The 18,629-nt window shown below is 29.9% G+C and overlaps 1 protein-coding gene across 1 annotated transcript; it reads left to right on the top strand.

The window, feature by feature from the left end:
* Positions 1 to 10,200: 10,200 nt before the first annotated feature.
* Positions 10,201 to 16,604, top strand: LOC110682955 (putative transcription factor bHLH041). The gene is made up of 8 exons (XM_021859293.1): positions 10,201 to 11,110; positions 11,312 to 11,434; positions 11,560 to 11,665; positions 11,815 to 11,829; positions 11,974 to 12,036; positions 12,307 to 13,023; positions 13,142 to 13,546; positions 16,285 to 16,604. The coding sequence occupies exons 1-8, from the start codon at positions 10,998 to 11,000 to the stop codon at positions 16,351 to 16,353; spliced, it is 1,611 nt and encodes a 536-aa protein (XP_021714985.1). The 5' UTR covers positions 10,201 to 10,997; the 3' UTR covers positions 16,354 to 16,604.
* The last annotated feature ends 2,025 nt before the right edge of the window (positions 16,605 to 18,629 follow it).

Genomic DNA, 18,629 nt, shown 5'->3' with positions numbered 1-18,629 from the left:
TTTATATTTTTTAAATTTTTCTTGTGGCTTTATTTTTTCTATTATTTCTTACAGGTGATAATCATTGAAAACTTCGTGTGAAGTACACCCAGTCAATAATTTCAAGTGAATTAAACACAATTCAGTCCGTTAAACAAATTCCTCAGAAGAAGAAAAAGCAGGAGAAAGTTTCTGTTAAGGCTGAAGAAGAAAAGGCTGAAGAAAGCTACTTGTTATGAAACCTCGGTATTTTACTTGGTAGTGTTGATTTAGATACTTGGTGGTGTTGATTTGGCTTTCTATGTTTAGGGAAGTAGAGAAAGAATGATTTTATCAACCTGTAAGTAGTTTATTAGTGTTGATTTGAATCGAAATTAGATACTTAGTTTGAATTGAAATTAGATATTTATTAGTCTTTGAATGATGTAAAAATGGTGGTTATATTTGAATCGAAATTGGATCTTTTGTGGTGACTTTTGATTATGGTGACTTTTGTGGTGGTTATATTATGGTGACCTTTTTTTTTTTTTTTTTATTTATTATGGTGACTTTTATACCTAGCGTTTTTTTTAAAATATATGCTCATTTTACAAATAAGCAACGAACTATTTGCTCATTTTACAAATAAGTAAGGAAATATTTGCTCATTTGTCAAGTGAGCAAATAATTGATTGTTCATTTCACAAATGAGCAAAGAAATGCTTGTTGATTTAATGAATGATTAAAGAAAAGTTTGCTCATTTGACAAATGAACAGCTTATTATTTGCACATTTGACAAATGAGCAACTAAGTTTTTGCTCATTTGTTAAATTAACAACTAACTATGTGCTCATTTGACAAATGAGCAACTAAGTTTTTGCTCATTTGTTAAATTAGCAACTAAGTATTTGCTCATTTGACAAATGAGCAAAAAATTGATTGCTCATTTCCCAAATAATCAAAAAATTGATTGTTCATTTCCCAAATGATCAAATAAATGTTTGCTTATTTTACTAATGAGTAACTAATTATTTGCTTATTCGACAAATGAGCAAACTAATGGTTGCAAAGAAATGCTTGTTGATTTAATGAATGATAAAGAAATGTTTGTTCATTTGACAAATGAGCAACTAACTATTTGCTCATTTGACAAATGAGCTACTAAGTTTTTGCTCATTTGACAAATGAGCTACTAAGTTTTTGCTCATTTGTTAAATTAGCAACTAAGTATTTGCTCATTTGACAAATGAGCAACTAAATATTTGCTCATTTGACAAATGAGCAACTAACTATTTGCTCATTTGCTAAATGATCAAAAACTTGATTGCTCATTTTCCAAATGATCAAAGAAAAGTTTGCATATTTTACAAATGAGTAAGTAATTATTTGCTTATTTGACAAATGAGCAAACTAATGGTTGCTCATTTTACAAATGAGCAAAGAAATGCTTGTTGATTTAATGAATAGTTAAAGTGATGTTTGCTCATTTGACAAATGAGCAACTAACTCTTTTGCTCATTTGTACGAACTATATGTTCAAAATAATAGCCAAAGATCCATATGATCCAATGATAGAATCAATTGCTACAAGTTTATTCAATAGCTAATTTGCTCAACCTCATAACATTCCGATGACTAATGAAATCAATTTCATAATGAACAAGACACTCTTACATGTTTAAGAAAAATTGATTGCTCATTTGTGAAATGAGCAAATAAGCAAATAACTGATTCTGTTAAGAAATATAAAATTAACAAAATTTCAACAAAATTAAAAATACAAAATTTCTATATGTTCGATAAATAATGAGGGGATGTGCTAAAAATATTAAATCTTATATGTTTATAAAAGTATCATTACACTTTTTCTGGACAAATTTTAACATCATGATGACTTAATTCACCACAACCTCTGCATAATCTCTTCTTTTTCTGGTTTTGTTCTACAACTTTCTTTTTTTCTCCCTTTAGTCTTTTGCACTTCTACCTCTTGTTTCAATATTTGACTCATCAATGCCAGTCCCTTTCTTGTTTGTATTATATTCATTTGATGCATGAACTCCAGTGCCTTTATTCTTTGAAATTTTGGGAGGTTTGACAAATATTTCCGCTTTGGCACACTAGCTCCAGTCACTTCGTTGTTGCTCATCATTTCTGTCATTAAACACAACAGAAATAACAAGTCATGAACAAGTGAAGAACAATTCAACAAAACAGTAACAAGTGAATCACACAATAATATAGAAAACATAATTGTAATTGATCTGCTGCAATTCTGCATCCCTTAAACACACTTACACACACACACACACTCTCAATAATTAGAACTGAAATCAGAAGCAAACACACACACTTACACATACACTCACACACACACACAAAAACAAATTTCAGAATCTAAAATTAAACATGAAATCAGTTTCTGAAAATCAGAATCTGAAATCAGAACTGCAAGCAGAAGAAGGGGGGCAAAGGGGGATATGTTTGTGTAGGGAAGTGGAAGAAGGGGGTAGGGTTGATGTGCAGGAAACGAACCAAGAAGGGGGTGGGGCTTGTGCTAATTATTTTTGCTCATAATCTATTTGCACATTTTTTCAGAACAACTGTGTTTATTCCTTAACTAACAATCTTTACGGAATTGGTAGCTTCGACTTTATCAGAATCATTATAATTGTTGATTATTGTAAGATTGAGTTATTCTTGCTCCTATATTTGGAAAAGAAAAAAGCATTGTTGTGCATATTGTGTATACTGAGTACTTATATATCCTTGAATTACATGTGAATCTCATTAATATTTTTTCATTTTAATTCTATTTTGCTGAATAACAAGTTCAGAAATCATTAAGAAATGTTCTATTATACATATTTAGGTTTGCTCATTTTAATTTATTTGCTCAGTTTAAATTTGATTGAAAATAAGAACATAATAACAACATTCAATTGAAAATAAGAACCTACTAACAACATAATAAGAGCATCAATTAAAAGTTTCAGAACATTTCTTAATTTTTGATCGTAAGTTTAATCTGACATCATTACAATCACTATCAAGTTTAATATGATATTATTAAAATCTCTATCAAATTAATCAGACCTAAATAATTGATTCAATTAAAAAAAAAAATTCAAAGAACTACATTCAATCAAATCAATAATAGCAATTCAATGATTAATGCAATTCGAAAATTAACATGTAATTCGACAATTTTAATGAAAATTCTAATTAAATTAACATGTAATTCAATAATTGATGCAATTCCAAAATTTTCAGTGTCGTAAAATCAAAAAATTTGAACATTAAGATTAACATGCAATTCAAAATTAAAAGTACGAACAAACCTCAATGATTGATGAAATTGTCAATGTAATCCCACGTAATTTTGTGAAATAATTTTGTGAAATTTAAAATTATATTTTAACATATTTATGTGAATATTTAATTCTGATTATTTATTTACCTAACTTATTTTACTATGATTTAAGCAAATAAGTTTAATGTTTATAAAGTTAATAAAATTATTTCATTAAATTATTTCACTACCCATATTTTAATCATGAATTATTATGCAAGTCCAACCCATTAATTACTAAGCCTATTCTTTTATCTAAAACCCACTCATTTTAAGCCCAAGTAACAATCCTAGTTTTATTAGAACTAGGAAATCCAAAACCCTACTTCTTATTATTTAAACCCACCTAAAATTTTTCACCTTTTCACCCCAAAATCTCACGTTCAAGTGCTGCTGCTACAACCTTCCTTCTTGTTCCTCCTATTTCACGATCAACAAAAAAAAAAAAAAAAAAGAAAAAAAAAACGTTGCTTCTACACCAGCCACCACAGCCACCGAGCACCACCACCATCGGCGTCCGCCTGCTGCCGCGCCGCCCAGCACACCACCAGTAACCCCCTTGCGGTTCTTCTTCTTCTCTTTTCCTTCTTCCTTCCTTCTTATTTTTGCCCTAATCCTTCATTGTTTTGATAATTATTTTTATGATATTATTAATTGATTTTAATGGTTTAATCATGTGATAATTTATCTTAAATTATGAGTTTTATGAATCTTATTATACACTTTAAAATTTCAGAAATTTTGTTCATAAAATTAGGGTTTAAAAATGTTAGTTTTCATGTTTTGGGGTTTTAAACTGTGTTCTACAAGTTATTTAATTAAAGCATGATTGTATTGTAATTTTACTATGATCATGATGATGTTTAATTCAAAAACAAATTTTCAGTTTTCCGTAATTAACTTCTGATCCCCGTTCTTTATTTTTTTTTAATCACGTTTTAATCACATTTAGATTCTAACTCGTCGATTTTTACAATTAAATAGTGTTTTTCATGTGTAAACAACGTTTTAATCAAACCTCACGACCTTTGGTCGTGAGAACCACCCTCTCGTGGCCAAATTCAGCTTCTAAATATGGTTTTTCGGGTAGTTTATTATTTTTAACGAAGGTTTAATGTTTAAAATAAATTTTCAAATTATTAAAGTCTTAATCTTAGGTTTAAATTGTATTGATTTCATTTGTTTCAAGTCTTTAATTTCATTAAATAAAGGTTGTGGTTATTTTATGATTATAAAGTTTGGAACTTTAAAGTTTAATTGCAAGAATAAATTTTCAGATTTCGGTTATTGTTTTTGGAGTCTTTAAAATTACATTGAATTGAGGAATTTTTGGGTTTAAAGTCTACTAACTTTCTATATAATGTATGTAGTGATAAATATTTCTATAATTTCAAGATTTCATGTGTAAAATAAATTTTCAGATTTTTATAAAGCTCTAAACTAGCTGTGATTTCATGAATAAGTATGTATTTTAAGGTTTTTATGTAGGAAACTTAAAACTATATATGAGCTTTTAATTCTAGTAAAAGGAAAGGTTTTAAAGTGTTGTTTAATTGAATTTTGAAGGTTTTAAAGTAAGTTAGTATTGCTGTAAATTTTATTGCTTGGGTATTGATTGAATTATTATTGTTTGGTTTAGGAGAGGACTTTGTAGAAGGCGATTTCTAGTTCCTAAAGTGGCCAACCAACTCGTTTACTCAAGGTACGTACAAGGATATGAAAACCTTGACTTTAAAAGCATGTTTAAGGACTTGGAAAAATTTAGAATCATGTTAGGGAAACTTGTAGATTGGTTGAAATTGTTTGGTAGTGAGTATGATTGATGATTAATGTGATGATTGGTTTGATTCATGTATGAGAAATGCGTATTGATTTTCTTGTAAGTGTTATTTATCCAATAACTTGCAAGACAAGTTTAGAGGCAAAGGTACATGAACATGGGGAATGAATTATTATAATACTCGTTCATGTGTATTGAAATGGAATGAGTAAAGGGAGAATTAAAGTCTAATTATAAGACGAGGTTGATGATTTGAGGTGCCTTATGCACTTAAGATGTTTATACACCGAGGTAGTTAAAGGATTTAATAATAAATATTGTTTGTCGCTAATAAATCAAGAAGTGAATTGGAAATTTGAATTGTTTGAATGATTGATGTATGATTGGTTGTATTGTTTTGCATTTGAGTCATCACCAAATTTATACTTGTAAATCACGTAAAGTGCAAGATGGATGAGCAATAAAACTCTGGATTTGTGCACATCTAGAGTTATGACAAACAGGGTTGGGGTACATAGGGTATTAGTCGTGCACTTTTCTAGAGGTCGTCTAATCTACTAGTCTCTTGTTTTCAACTACTTTTTAAAATTATAAGGAGTTAGATGAGATCTCATACTAGCTATGGCCACGGAGTCGCGCCTGTCTGCCATTGGATGTTTATTGATGCTTCCGAAAGGAGGCATGGGTTTTTCCTTCCAAATTGGAGCATGGGGAGACAACCTTGTCTATTGCTAAATCCAATGAATGAAAAGAAATGAATTAATAACTATTAATTGATGAAGTCTTAGTATTGTTACCAGTTGAGCCGTGTGTATGAGTCAATAATTAATTTGTGTGTATGAATGATTATTAGTAGCATGCTAGGAATTCCTTATTATATTTCGTAGCTTGTGTGTACTCAGCCTTGCTGATTGCGTGCTTTTGTGTGTCTTTTTCCTGGTCATGGCCTTCTCCTTTTCAATGACCCTATAATGATCCAATTTTTACACTTGTAATATTGGGGAGCAGATTAATCACAGGTTTTACATAATCAGAACTTGCATCAAGGTGGTGGGATTTTGAATGGAGTGTTGGATATTTTCACAGTTTATTTCATTTCATAAGTTCGGATTTAATTTAACTCTGGTTTGATTTATTTACTACTTTTATTGGGTTTTGAATAAGGATCTTAATGGTTCCAACTTGTAAGGCTCAATTTGGTTTTGATTATTGGTTTTGAAACTTATTGATAACTGAGTTAGTTTTTCCGCTGCTAAATTTTGAACTAGCCTTAACGTTTGAATACGTGGCGGTAGCACGTTAGTAATTCTCTTGCAAATTGTTAAAGGTATTTACAGGTTTTTAAGAGAGAATTATTGGGGTGTTACAGTCAGCCGTTGAAATTATTTACTGTTTAACAAGAATAGGAGAGAGAAATTGTCAACCGATGATAATTTCTAATTAGTTGCCATTGTTTGAGCTCTGAGGTGCAGAAAGAATAGAGAGATTACTTGTGAGAAAAAAGAGCATAATTAATGAATCACCATTGATAGTTTTGGAGCTTTGATTTGCAGACAGAATAGAGGAGAGAGATAAAGCAGAGATTGAAGGTAACGAAATTTCAATATATACATAATTGTTAGGGAGGCTTTGGGTTATAATCTTAGCTGTTGGATTTGATCTAATCTAGAGGCTGAGATTTGTCCTCATATAAGGTGTGAGTTCTCACATAAAGGGTGGTTCTCGCCGGATCTCGACCCTATATATATATATATATTCCTTTTGCAAAAGCTAACGAGCGCCCTAGAGGTGTCATGTGGGTGTTAGATAAAAGAACTAATTAGCAAATTAGAGATTGTATCCAAAAATTATTTAACTAATAAAATTAACATTTTGTTTCATTTATTTTGAGTCTATATTTTGCCGATTTAAACCTTGTGTTTACAAATTTGTGTTTATAAATGTAGAAATATTAAAGTAATATTAACATTAATTACACTGATTAACGCTTGATTTTGTCATGCATTTCGAACTTAATACTATCTTAAGTAATATATTATTTAGTTATCTAACACCTCAGGGCGCTTGTTAGCAAGATCCTTTTCAATAATGAAAGAAAATAGGTGAATGGCTTGAAATACAAATAAACTAACATTTCTCAAAAGAAGAAAACACAAATAAACTAATGTCGAATCTATGTAGTGTTTCAAATTATGGTTATTAATAGATGTACTTCCTTATTTTTAGTTATTAATCTTGCTCTAAGTGTTACACGTAATGAACTAGTGGGGACTGGGGAATAGGGCCTTGTTCTTTTGAGCTGTTCTGATCTGCTGAAATTTGCTCTGCTCTCCTGAAATCTGCTCTGCCCTGTTCTACTCTACTCTGCCCTGGTCTGCTCTGCTTAAAAATAATAATAATAATAATAATAATTATTATTATTAATATTTAATATAACTAATATTTATAGTTAATAATAATAATGATGATGATGATGATGATGATGATGATGATGAAATCTGCTGTGCTCTGCTCTGCCCTGCTCTGCTCTGCTGAAATTTGCTCTGCTCTGCTATGCCCAGAAGCTCAAAAGAACAGGGCCTAGATGTGCTTCAATAAGTTAACTTATGGGCATTATAGGCTTATAGCTATGTTCTTTTGGACTAGATTAAACTTGACTAAATCAAGCTAAATCGAACTTAACTAAACTAAAATGAATGGAGCTAAGCTGAGTTTAACTGAATGAAGTGAAAATTTGAAAACTAAGTCTGATAGAATAGGTTCTATATATCTCTATATAAGGTTAATTGTAATCACTTTACAGATAGGCCGGATTCAGATAAATGTATGATATTTGATTATTTTCCCACTCTCATCTCTGTTATAGTTTTAGTAATGTCCACATTAACCCACTCACTAATAGACCACAATGGAGGATAATAATAAGACTCTCTCAATCTCTCTACTCACAATGAAAATAACCATGAAGCCCACAACTATGGAAAGTGACCAAATCTCAATGATGCATTCTATTGAGCTGTAAAAAAAATAACAGAGAGAATAACTTGACCCGCTTTCCAAAACCCACCCTCCATTGTTGATTTTTAAAAGGTTTATATTGGTTATTACCGGTAAAAAGCCCCAATCTTTGTTTCTAAATAATAATAATAATAATAATAATAATAATAATAATAATAATAATAATAATAAATTACATTTTGTTTGTTTGTTAGGTTTATAATAATGTTTTCTCCTTTTGAGAAAAAAATTCTCCCTCGAAATGAAGTGTTTTTAATTTCCTTCGAAAGACAAGTTTTTTTTTTCTTCCTTCGAAAGGCAAGATTATTCAACCTCCTTTAAATAGTAGATCTAATGAATTGTTGTAAAATTGTTTTGTTGCTAAAAAAAAAAAAAGTTGACTAAAATCTTTAATTTATTTGTGTAAGAATAATAACAAACAAACAAACAAACAAACACAAATAGGTTAAGGATTTTAGTAAGCTTTTTTAATTTTTTTTAATGCTGGTAATGAATAGTAAGGCCCTGTTCTTTTGAGTTGTTTTTCTCTGCTCTACTCTGCTGAAATTTGCTCTGCTCTGCCCTGTCATGCTCTTCTCTGCTTAAAAATAATAATTAATAATAATAATAATAATAAATATTTAATAAAAATAATAATAATTATTATTATTTAATAATAATAACTAATATTAATTGAGAATAATATTTAATAATTAATATTTAATAATAATTGATGTTTTATAATAATAAGAATTAATATATAATATTAATTGATAATAATAACTAATATTTAATGATAATGATTAATATTTTATATTATTTAACACATTTTCGAATGTTATAAAAAGAGTAAAAAAATCTTTAAAGAAATCAAATAATAATAATAATAATATTGCGATAATAATAATAATAATAATAATAATAATAATAATAATAATAAAATAATAATAATAATAATCTTGAAATCTACTCTACCTTGCTTTGCTCTGCTGAAATCTGATCTGCTCTGCCCTGCCCAGAAACTCAAAAGAATAGGGCCTTAGAGTGCAAATTAGTAAATTTGTGCCAAGAGTCCCTCCTAAGTCCTAATGATTATTAGTAGTATGTAGTAAATAGAGATAAATTTGGAAACCATGCATTAAAGAAAAAAAAAAACAAATATATCTTCTCATGCATGTCTTCTAGTTAATGCCTAACACTCTTGTTCTCTTCACCTAAAATAAAGTGTTCTGGGTTGATTTTAATAAGGCCTTATCCAATCGAATTTAATGTGATGTTTTTTTATCAAACTCTGACCCTTATTTTTATAATACTCCATAATATATAAGAAAATTTAGTCAAATGAGTTTTTGTTAAATTCGTCACATTGTGTACTTTTTAAATATATAATCTTTATTTACAAGTTACATATGCAATTAAATATATTAACAATATGTAAACTAACAAAATTTGAGAGTGGGGGAGAGCTAGCTCAATAGGTTAGAGCTTCCCGGCCTCCCAATTTCAGGGGTTAGAGCTCATCACTTACCCTTATGGCTTAACAAAAACAAACACAATAAGTAAATAAAATCTACAATATGATTTTTTATATTTTTGGTCTAATTTAATATGGCTTAAATGTGACAAAAATAAGCTTCTAAAATAAGTAGAAGAGAACAATCCCCTATATTTTGCTAAATCGAGCATGCAACTAAGCATACATTCTTCCAGTCGGACATATGTAGATGCATACCACTAATTAAAGAGGAGAAAAAAAATAACAACTAACAAACAACTTTACGAGGGAAATAAAAACTAACAAACAACTTTATCGGACTGAAAACAAACAACTTTATCTGACCAAATACAAAAATTGTATTTCTTATTTTCAACAATTACCATCGGTAAAAAAATACAACCTCAATAACGTATAATTATGGTAGATTAGAAGAGAGAACAAGTAAGAGAAAGAGTGGATATTAGAAAGATCGTGCACCAACGTTGAAAAGGTCCTAAACCATAAAAGACAAAAAAGGCTTGAAGTATTCCATAGTCGAAAATAGTAGTTCATAAAAAGCTAACCTACTCCCTCAATGTAGAACTATGTTTAATCACACATAAATACTATGTAAATCATCATTATAAATCTACTTACTATAGAAATGTCTTGTTCACACTTGTACAAAAGATAAGGTAGGAATCTAGACACGATTGCATTAAAAAATAATGAACAAAAGAATTTTCTAAACAGAAATAAAATAAAGTAAAATTATTAGAGAAAAAATTAGCCAATATGCCTTCCTACCTTGACCCATTTCAAAATTCCTCTCTTACCGCATGCTTTGACCACTTTGACTTTTCTACTACTTTTTTTTTTTTTTTTTTTTTTTGGTGGCTGCCCTTTATATATCTTTCTCTCTATATATTTCTCTAATAACCTTTTTTTTCCCTTAAATCTCAAAAAGAAAAAATAATAATAATAATAATTTTTAAAATTTAATTTTCTTCACTATCAAGAATATTCAAAATTTTCTTTCCACATTATACTAAACACTGTCACTATATAATTTTTTTTTTTTTTTGCATGTACTTATTATAGACACAAAGATACAATAATTTGTTGGGAAGTCATTTCAAAGCTAATAGTGGTCTTATATATTTTCATTTTCAAAATCATTGTATACTTTTTCATCATATTTTTATTTATTTAGACTCGAAATTTGTGAATATAACAGATTCGCGAGTACTTTAATACTTTTCAAACTATCATACCTTTCCATAGAATTTTCATTTTTCATTACCAACAAACAAACAACCTTGCTCTTCTTTCATTGGTATTAATTGTAGTAGTCTTATTGCTTAGTTGATAATTGACAACTACCCTACTGAAATTGTTTTGCATAATACATTATGCAAGTTCATTCATTCGAATGGACTCGGTCTTCCAACTCGGTAATGGAGACCGAGTTAGCTATCTCTGTAGTCTGATGCAATCCTTTGGTGCCTCCTACATTTGCCTTTGGACCTATTCACCTGATCTCAAGTACGTACATAATACTATATCTTATACTTCATCTATGTTTTCGTTTTTTTTTTGTTTTTTTTTTTTTATAGAGTATAAAACATTAGCTTACGCTTTTGGTTGAGTTGATCCTTTAACATTTTCTCATTACATCTTTCTTGTTACATGAACTTTCTGCTACATACATATATATATCATTTTAATTTGTTTTTTGGGTAGCAGATTTTTGTACTGTGAAGACGGGCACTTCCAAGAAGAGGCGAGTTCTTCGACTGGAGGAGTATCATCAATTTCTCTACGACTCTTTAACGAGTACAAACATTCTGTTTTTCCTGTTGGGAATGAGTATGATTACTTCTTAGCTTTTTCATTCATTATTACAGTAATTTCTGTAGTTTATTTTATACGAATTAAATAAAATGACATGGTTTTGATTAAATAATTTTTTTTGCTGATCATGTACATAACAGCCTTGTCCCAGGACTTGCATTCAGAGATAAAATTCTCAGTTTAAAGCTGCAGGAGATAGATCTTCAACGCCTCGCATCAATCGAAACACAGCGTCGATTCTACAAGGTAATGAAGAATTTTCTTACCTTAAGTGTTTATAGCGTCTAATTCATCATGCAAAGTACTACAGTAAATTCTTAATTCTGAATTGAATTTTCAGTAAGTACTATTTAGTTAGGAACTAATTTCTTTTTCCATTTTTACTTGTTTTATAGGAAGCAAATATAAAGGTTCGTCGTTGAAGGGATTTCATGATATAATCACACCATTATTATTTCTTCTCTTTGTGTTAATCTTCTCTCTTAATAACATTCTCGTATATATTAATTTATTATTACAACAGTTGTTTATATTTTTTGTATGAATTGATGCAGACTGCGGTATTCTTTGGTTGTAAGAGAGGTGAGATTGAACTCGGCATGTCCAATAATCAACAAGTAAGTCCGCATCAAAATCACCCAAATGTCACCCCTTTACAAAGTTATTTTACTTTTATGTGAATACGTGATTTGAACTTACTAAGCATTATTGCATGTTATATACCATACACTTGTGTACATATACAATTTATGTTCTTTAAACGCTGCAACACTAAATGACATAATCAACTACATAGTAGCATTACATTATTTTACATGTGATATTATGTGTAAAATATATATATGATGGTATTATAATCTAATTAATATTTTTATGTTTGATAATAGAATTTGGAGATGAAGATACAAAACTTATTTTCGGCAATGGAGTTTCCGAGGCCAACAGATCAACAACAAAACAAGCCTTCATCCTCTTCTTCTCAATCAATGGATAGTCCCGAATACACCTCACTCTTTTACAACTTCGCGAGTTCTTCAAGCTTTCACCTTCAACCAGAACAACCTGCAGCTGTTATTAGGGAGACTCATCCTAGCATAATTAATCAACATAGGACAACAAACACGCAATCGATCCCTATTACAGCGAAGACAGCAACAAATACTGCAACATCTTCTGTTAATGCTTCTCATCTTCAACATCCTTTGCTACAAAACATTCCTTTCCCTACAGCAGAAACCACTGATGCCGCCTTAACAAAGGCGTACTTAGCAATCTTGTCATCTCCTTCTTCATCATCAACTGGTGGTGAGAAAAGTTGTCTTCCATATGGTTTTCAAGTAAGGCAAAGGGCAAGTGCTTTTACGAGTTATCAAAGCCCGTCTTCTACTCAGAAGAGGCTTGATTTGAGGAGGCAAACCTTGCTAAAAGGCGCTATTGCCTTCTATAGAGGGATACATTTTAGGAGGATTCAAGAGCTTTCGTTACAAGGGTCCGGTCGCCCTACTAGCAATCAGTTGCACCACATGATATCTGAAAGGAAAAGAAGAGAAAAAATCAATGAAAGTTTCCAAGCTTTAAGATCCTTGCTCCCTCCCGGCACCAAGGTTAGAACACAAGCCTTAATTTCGTGAAAATTCTATGGTAGTCATCCTTAAAATAACTACAATCTTATGATACAAGTATAACTAATATAATGTTGCATGCATGAATTATTATTTACAGAAAGACAAAGCATCAGTATTAAGAACTACAAAAGAGTACTTAAGCTCTTTGAAAGCTCAACTCTCGGAGCTTAATAAGAGGAACCAACTCATGGAGGCACAACTCATAACGAGGAACGAGCCTACATCACCAAATACAACAAGTTTAGACGTCTCAACCAACGAAAGAGTAACGGTTAGGGTTACGCCGGTCTCAGAATCAACATCAAGAGAAAGAATGGTGGACTTGCAAGTAATATTGAGGATGGAAACTTCGGTACCAGATTTGGTTATTAGAGTGTTAGAGTTTCTTAAGCAAGTCAAAGAAGCAACAATGGTGTCAATGGAAGCTCAAACTCATCAAGAAACTACATCAACTAATAATCAATTTCCTACAAATTGGGTCACATTTAGGCTGAGAATTGAGGTACTAATAACGTATACAAGTATATTTATTTTTGTTTTTATTTGCATGCATGCAGTTAATTAATTAATTATGATTATTATTGCATGTTAAATATTTAGTATTAGATCTACGTCGTATAAATACTCTATTTTGCAATGCATTCAAGTTGGCAATATATTAGTAAGTGCATTATTCAATTGTAGTTTGAATAATAAATCTAGAAGTCTAGAATATTTATAAGTTCGGTAAGCAATATGAACTCACTTGTTATATATAATTTATGGTAAGGTGGTACATAGTTGATGGTTTAATTTTTTATGTGTTGCATATAATTTATGGTAAGGTGGTACGTATTTGATGGTTTAATTTTTTATGTGTTGCATATAATTTATAATAAGGCGGTACGTAGTTGACGGTTTAATACAAGAGAAATGACAATATGCATTTCGATTAATACAAGAGTTTGAACGATATAACAGGGGTTAGTGAGAAGAGACTTAACCTATGTAAGAGAGTTTTTTTTTTCAAATTTGGAGGGGTAGATGAGATTCGAACCCGTGATTTTTTTGTCACGCTGGCTCTTAATACCATGTTAAATGACCAATTCAACCAAAAGATTAAGCTGATGATTGAGGAGACCCAGGAATATGTATCAATATCAATAAAAAGAAAAAGAAAGTTTAAATAGTAACAAATAATTATTTGAAGTCGAATGGAGTACGTAGTATTATATTACTCGGGAAATAAATAGTTAAATGAGTTCTATGTATATATTCAAATGATATCAAAAAAATGTATTGATGCATCAAGTTGGTGATAAAATACAGCAAACTGTACTTTAATTTATAGTTTGAATAATTCTAGAATGAAGTATAGAATAGCTGCTTTTATTAGATAGTTGATGGTGAAAATAACTTGTAGCAAAGTGTTAGCTGATGGTGGGTACTTTGTTTTGCATAAGTTATGTTAATTAGTATCTTAATTGAGGGATAATTAAACTATAAAGTTGAAGTGTTGAACAAATCAGATTTATTTTGACTTAGTCTTCTGAGGGGGCGGGGGAGGTCCAATTTCGTGGACTGAATTGAAGGAATATTGTAAGGACTGAGTTTGGAGTTTTATTTGAGTTCAGCTAATGTTGAGTCTCGGTCGTCTTAAATTCCGAATCATCAAGTACTCATATGTTATATAAGATGTCTCTAAACGTTGTCGTCAATATAGATACGAGGTATAAGTTAAGATACGTGACTTTTTTAAAAGATTAGTTTGCTCAAATCTAGAGTATCTCTAATAAACGTAATGATTATCGAAACCACATGTGATCAGACTTGTCACACCGACATGATTTTCAGGTACTTCATTTGTCAGCTACAATCTATTCATAATGGTGAGATGTAACATAAATAACTTATAAATAACTTCACATATCAATCACAAATAAGCCAATGGTTGTGTTTCCTTTTTTTTAATTGAATGCAATGGTCAAACAACTTCCATGCAACTAGAGAATTGCAAGCTACAACAAAAATGCACCATTGAAATTGCCCTAATACGGATAGTACGTGTTGAAAAATTCTTTTTTGTAAATTATGGCATATCCCACATTAACAATCTGTGGGATTAGGGTAACGTAACAATCAAATCTGTAGAGAGGGATTAGAAGTAATATATATTCTATACTATAATGGCAAAGCTTAAATAGTTTACATACAAAAATACCTTAGCTTATGCTATAGGAGCTGAATAATAATACTCGTATTTACTAAGCAAAACTTGACCTGGACTAGTACGTAGTTAATGTTTGACAAATTGATCGGCTTCAAGTCATGAGATCAAACCTCCTAAGGGGCTTTTGGGGATTTAAATTTCAGCCTTTATCCTCTCCTCCCCTCCAAAGAGATATGATCCTTTTGAAGCATATCAAGGGGATCAATGTGAAGTTAGTCCATCGTGGTCATTAAGTCATTAACCTTACCTAAAACCTAATAAGAAAATTGAGTGTAAACATTATTATTAGTTTCGTCCAAAATTTGTCTAATTTTATTATTAGAAGATTGATACTATCTTTGTTATTTTGATACGTTATCATTTGTCTATTTTTCGCATTTTTCAATGCATTATTTGAACATCAATAAATTCATATCTTTGAATTTTATTAAAAAAATTTAATATAATGATATTTTGAAATCACTTATCAAATGATCGAATAAAAAAGGATCCCAAATAAACGTAGCTTCTCTAATATATTTATTGAGAGAAGATTAAGTTCAATTTTTATCAAATTCTATTTTTAAAAAAAAAATAAATAAATAAATAGTTGGGAGCAACATTAAGATTCAAAGGTCGTATACTATGCTTCGTAGATACTCTAATCCTTATAAAATCAAAGTTAGACATTTGAATAATGTCGAAAGTCGAAAAAAAAAATGCACACAAATAATTAAAAAGGGATAATTAGTGTTCATTAATTATCTTTATTACACGAGATGAGCCATAAGTAGTCAAAAGAAGTTGTCCTTGTAACCAAATATATAGTACGTAGCGTTTTTTCAGCATTTCCATTTTATGAATTATATTTGGTTTGATGAAGAAATACTATAAATGACTGATCAGTCTTCACGCCAAAAATGACCATATAATATGTTTATTTGTCTAGTAATTTATGCATGTGATTTGTTAGTACTTTATTAAACTAATAATTAATTAAGGAAATCATCAAAAATTGACCCTTCATGCTTAAATTACTTGTATATATGTAGGGAGAAGAATGGGATGAATCTGCTTTCATTGAAGCAATCCGAAGACTTCTTGCTGATTTGGCCTCTTGACGTCATTGACAATAACATTATTTTGTCATTTTGATTGCTAGCAATTACACCCATTCATTCAACAACATTTTTAGGGTGGTGTTAGTATTTAATTCCTCATAAGCGATTATGACTACAAATTATTATTTCATATAATTGAGAGTATTTTTTTTAGGATAGCGATTTTGATTCAATGTGTGAATTAAACATGAGCAACATGCCAACATGTGTCCTTCCAAGCACACATATACATTGTGACGTTGTTAGACCTCCTAAACTCATCACCATATATTTGCATTGTTATAATGTAACAATTATACATGTAATTAAGGGGGAATTTCTTGTATAACAACTAGGAGTAACTTTTTAGTAAGTGGGGCCTTTAACTCTTTATTGACATACTCGATCAAAATCATAGCTTAACATTCAAATTAATTAGCATTTAAATTATTAATATATATATTTTTTTTTTAATCGCAACGTATTCTTTTTAAAAAGTTGTATATTAATTGCAGCAGTACTTCTTTTGATCAAGGATTCTAGCTATCTTTGTTTCATTACTTGGGTCTTTCTTTTTATCTCTCTCTATCTTTATCCTCTCCTAAGATGAATATTGTGCATCCCCTCCACAACGCAATTAAGAGAGAATGGATGGAGTCTTTTTTCATCATATTTTAGCGAAAAAGGATAGAGTAGGGTTTATTTGAACAAATTTCTGAGCAAATTTTCGTCATCAATGTCTCCTTATAATAAGAAGGCAATTACTATGAATAGGGACTTGGAAAAGGTTCATCGAGTTTCAATCACAAGTCTTTGTCACATAAGTTATATTGTTATGTAATGTTTACATCACCTTATTTTCACCTCTAAATTTCAAGAAAATAAGTTTAGAAAAAGCAATTAAATAAGTTTGAAAAAACAATTAGATGATTCAAGATCAACAAAAATTCCAGGTACAGTTCTACAAATTAAATAAGTGAATATTGAAAGATGGAATTGCATATATGGTTACAATTATAGTTCATTGTCATTATTCAGACTTTAAAACAAACAAACAAAAAATTGCGATCCATCCTCTCCATTTATCTTATATTCTCATCACTTGAAAAAATTAACATTTTTGTCATTCATGACATTAATTTGTGGCCAATCATTTTAACTATTTTAATTTTAATATAAATAAATAAATGAAATTAATACAAAATCTGGATAGATTATATTTTTAATTATCAATAAGTAAAAGGAAAAATTAACATAAATAATCCGAACTATGAGGTGTCTTTCCATTAACCTCAACTATTATTTAACCTTGAATAATCCTAATTATACACTAACCCTTCCCTAATTAATCTTTATCATTAAATTACTTATTTAGCCGGTAAACTTCATAAATTCTTGCTTTCTTTTTTCATTTTCCTGTCTTCTTTCTTTCTTTATATCTATTCATGGATTATACCACCATTAATCATCTTCAAGCTTTTTTCTCTTTTTTTTTCTCCTTTATTCTTAGATAATCCTTCCTGCTTCCCTTAATATTTTTTTTTTCTCTTATTCCATCTTTTCTGAACACAACTTTTTCTAGATGTAATTCCTTTTGCCTTTTATTTCTTTAAATACAAGATCCTACACGTCGGGATACATTGTGAAATGTCATTACAATATTCCATCAATCATCAAAGTGTAGTTAGCCATGGAGAAAATGTCGAATCGAATTTTATGAATGCTCATTTTAGTCGTTACGTATTTCGACTTATGAATTTATCATATTATTTATGCTTCTAAACTTTGAAGAAAATATTGTTAAATCCCTTTTTTTGCTGTTTAAGAAAGGAGATTGTGGGTTATTTTTGCAATTGTATGTAATGTATAACAGTTAGTGGACTTAGACGTAAGAAAAACCTTTGTTTTTTTTTTTTTCTAGATTTTTGTTAGACAAGTAATTCATATGTTACCCCTGTAAGTGATTGCAAAGGAATGAAGTTATATGAACTAATCTAAATGGATTTATAGATATGATGAATTGTAAATAAGAAAGTATACACAACTAGCATAACATTTATTCATAATTTTGCTTAAACTGTCAAAATGAGACAACTTTTGGTACCAAAATCTAAAACGTTTAAATCTACATTGTTCACTAAGAATAAAATGCACTCCAACGTAATTCAGTCCACATATTCTTCTCCACCAAAATATTCAATTAACAATATGTTGCAGAGACTTGACTTGCAATTATGGTGCCGAGGCAACAAAAGAGGTGTGCGAACGACTTATGAATGCATTCCCGTCATTATCAA

Source organism: Chenopodium quinoa, unplaced genomic scaffold, assembly GCF_001683475.1.
Source record: "Chenopodium quinoa cultivar QQ74 unplaced genomic scaffold, ASM168347v1, whole genome shotgun sequence".
NCBI lineage: Eukaryota > Viridiplantae > Streptophyta > Magnoliopsida > Caryophyllales > Amaranthaceae > Chenopodium > Chenopodium quinoa.
This window is presented reverse-complemented; position numbering and strand designations above follow the sequence as displayed.

What these genes read in the sequence shown, in the direction of transcription:
- LOC110682955 (XM_021859293.1), top strand. Translation starts at nt 10,998, where the DNA reads ATGGACTCGGTCTTCCAACTCGGTAATGGAGACCGAGTTAGCTATCTC. An exon ending in GCATGTCCAATAATCAACAA is followed by an intron (nt 12,037 to 12,306) that starts GTAAGTCCGCAT and finishes GTTTGATAATAG; the next exon opens with AATTTGGAGATGAAGATACA. An exon ending in CATTTAGGCTGAGAATTGAG is followed by an intron (nt 13,547 to 16,284) that starts GTACTAATAACG and finishes GTATATATGTAG; the next exon opens with GGAGAAGAATGGGATGAATC.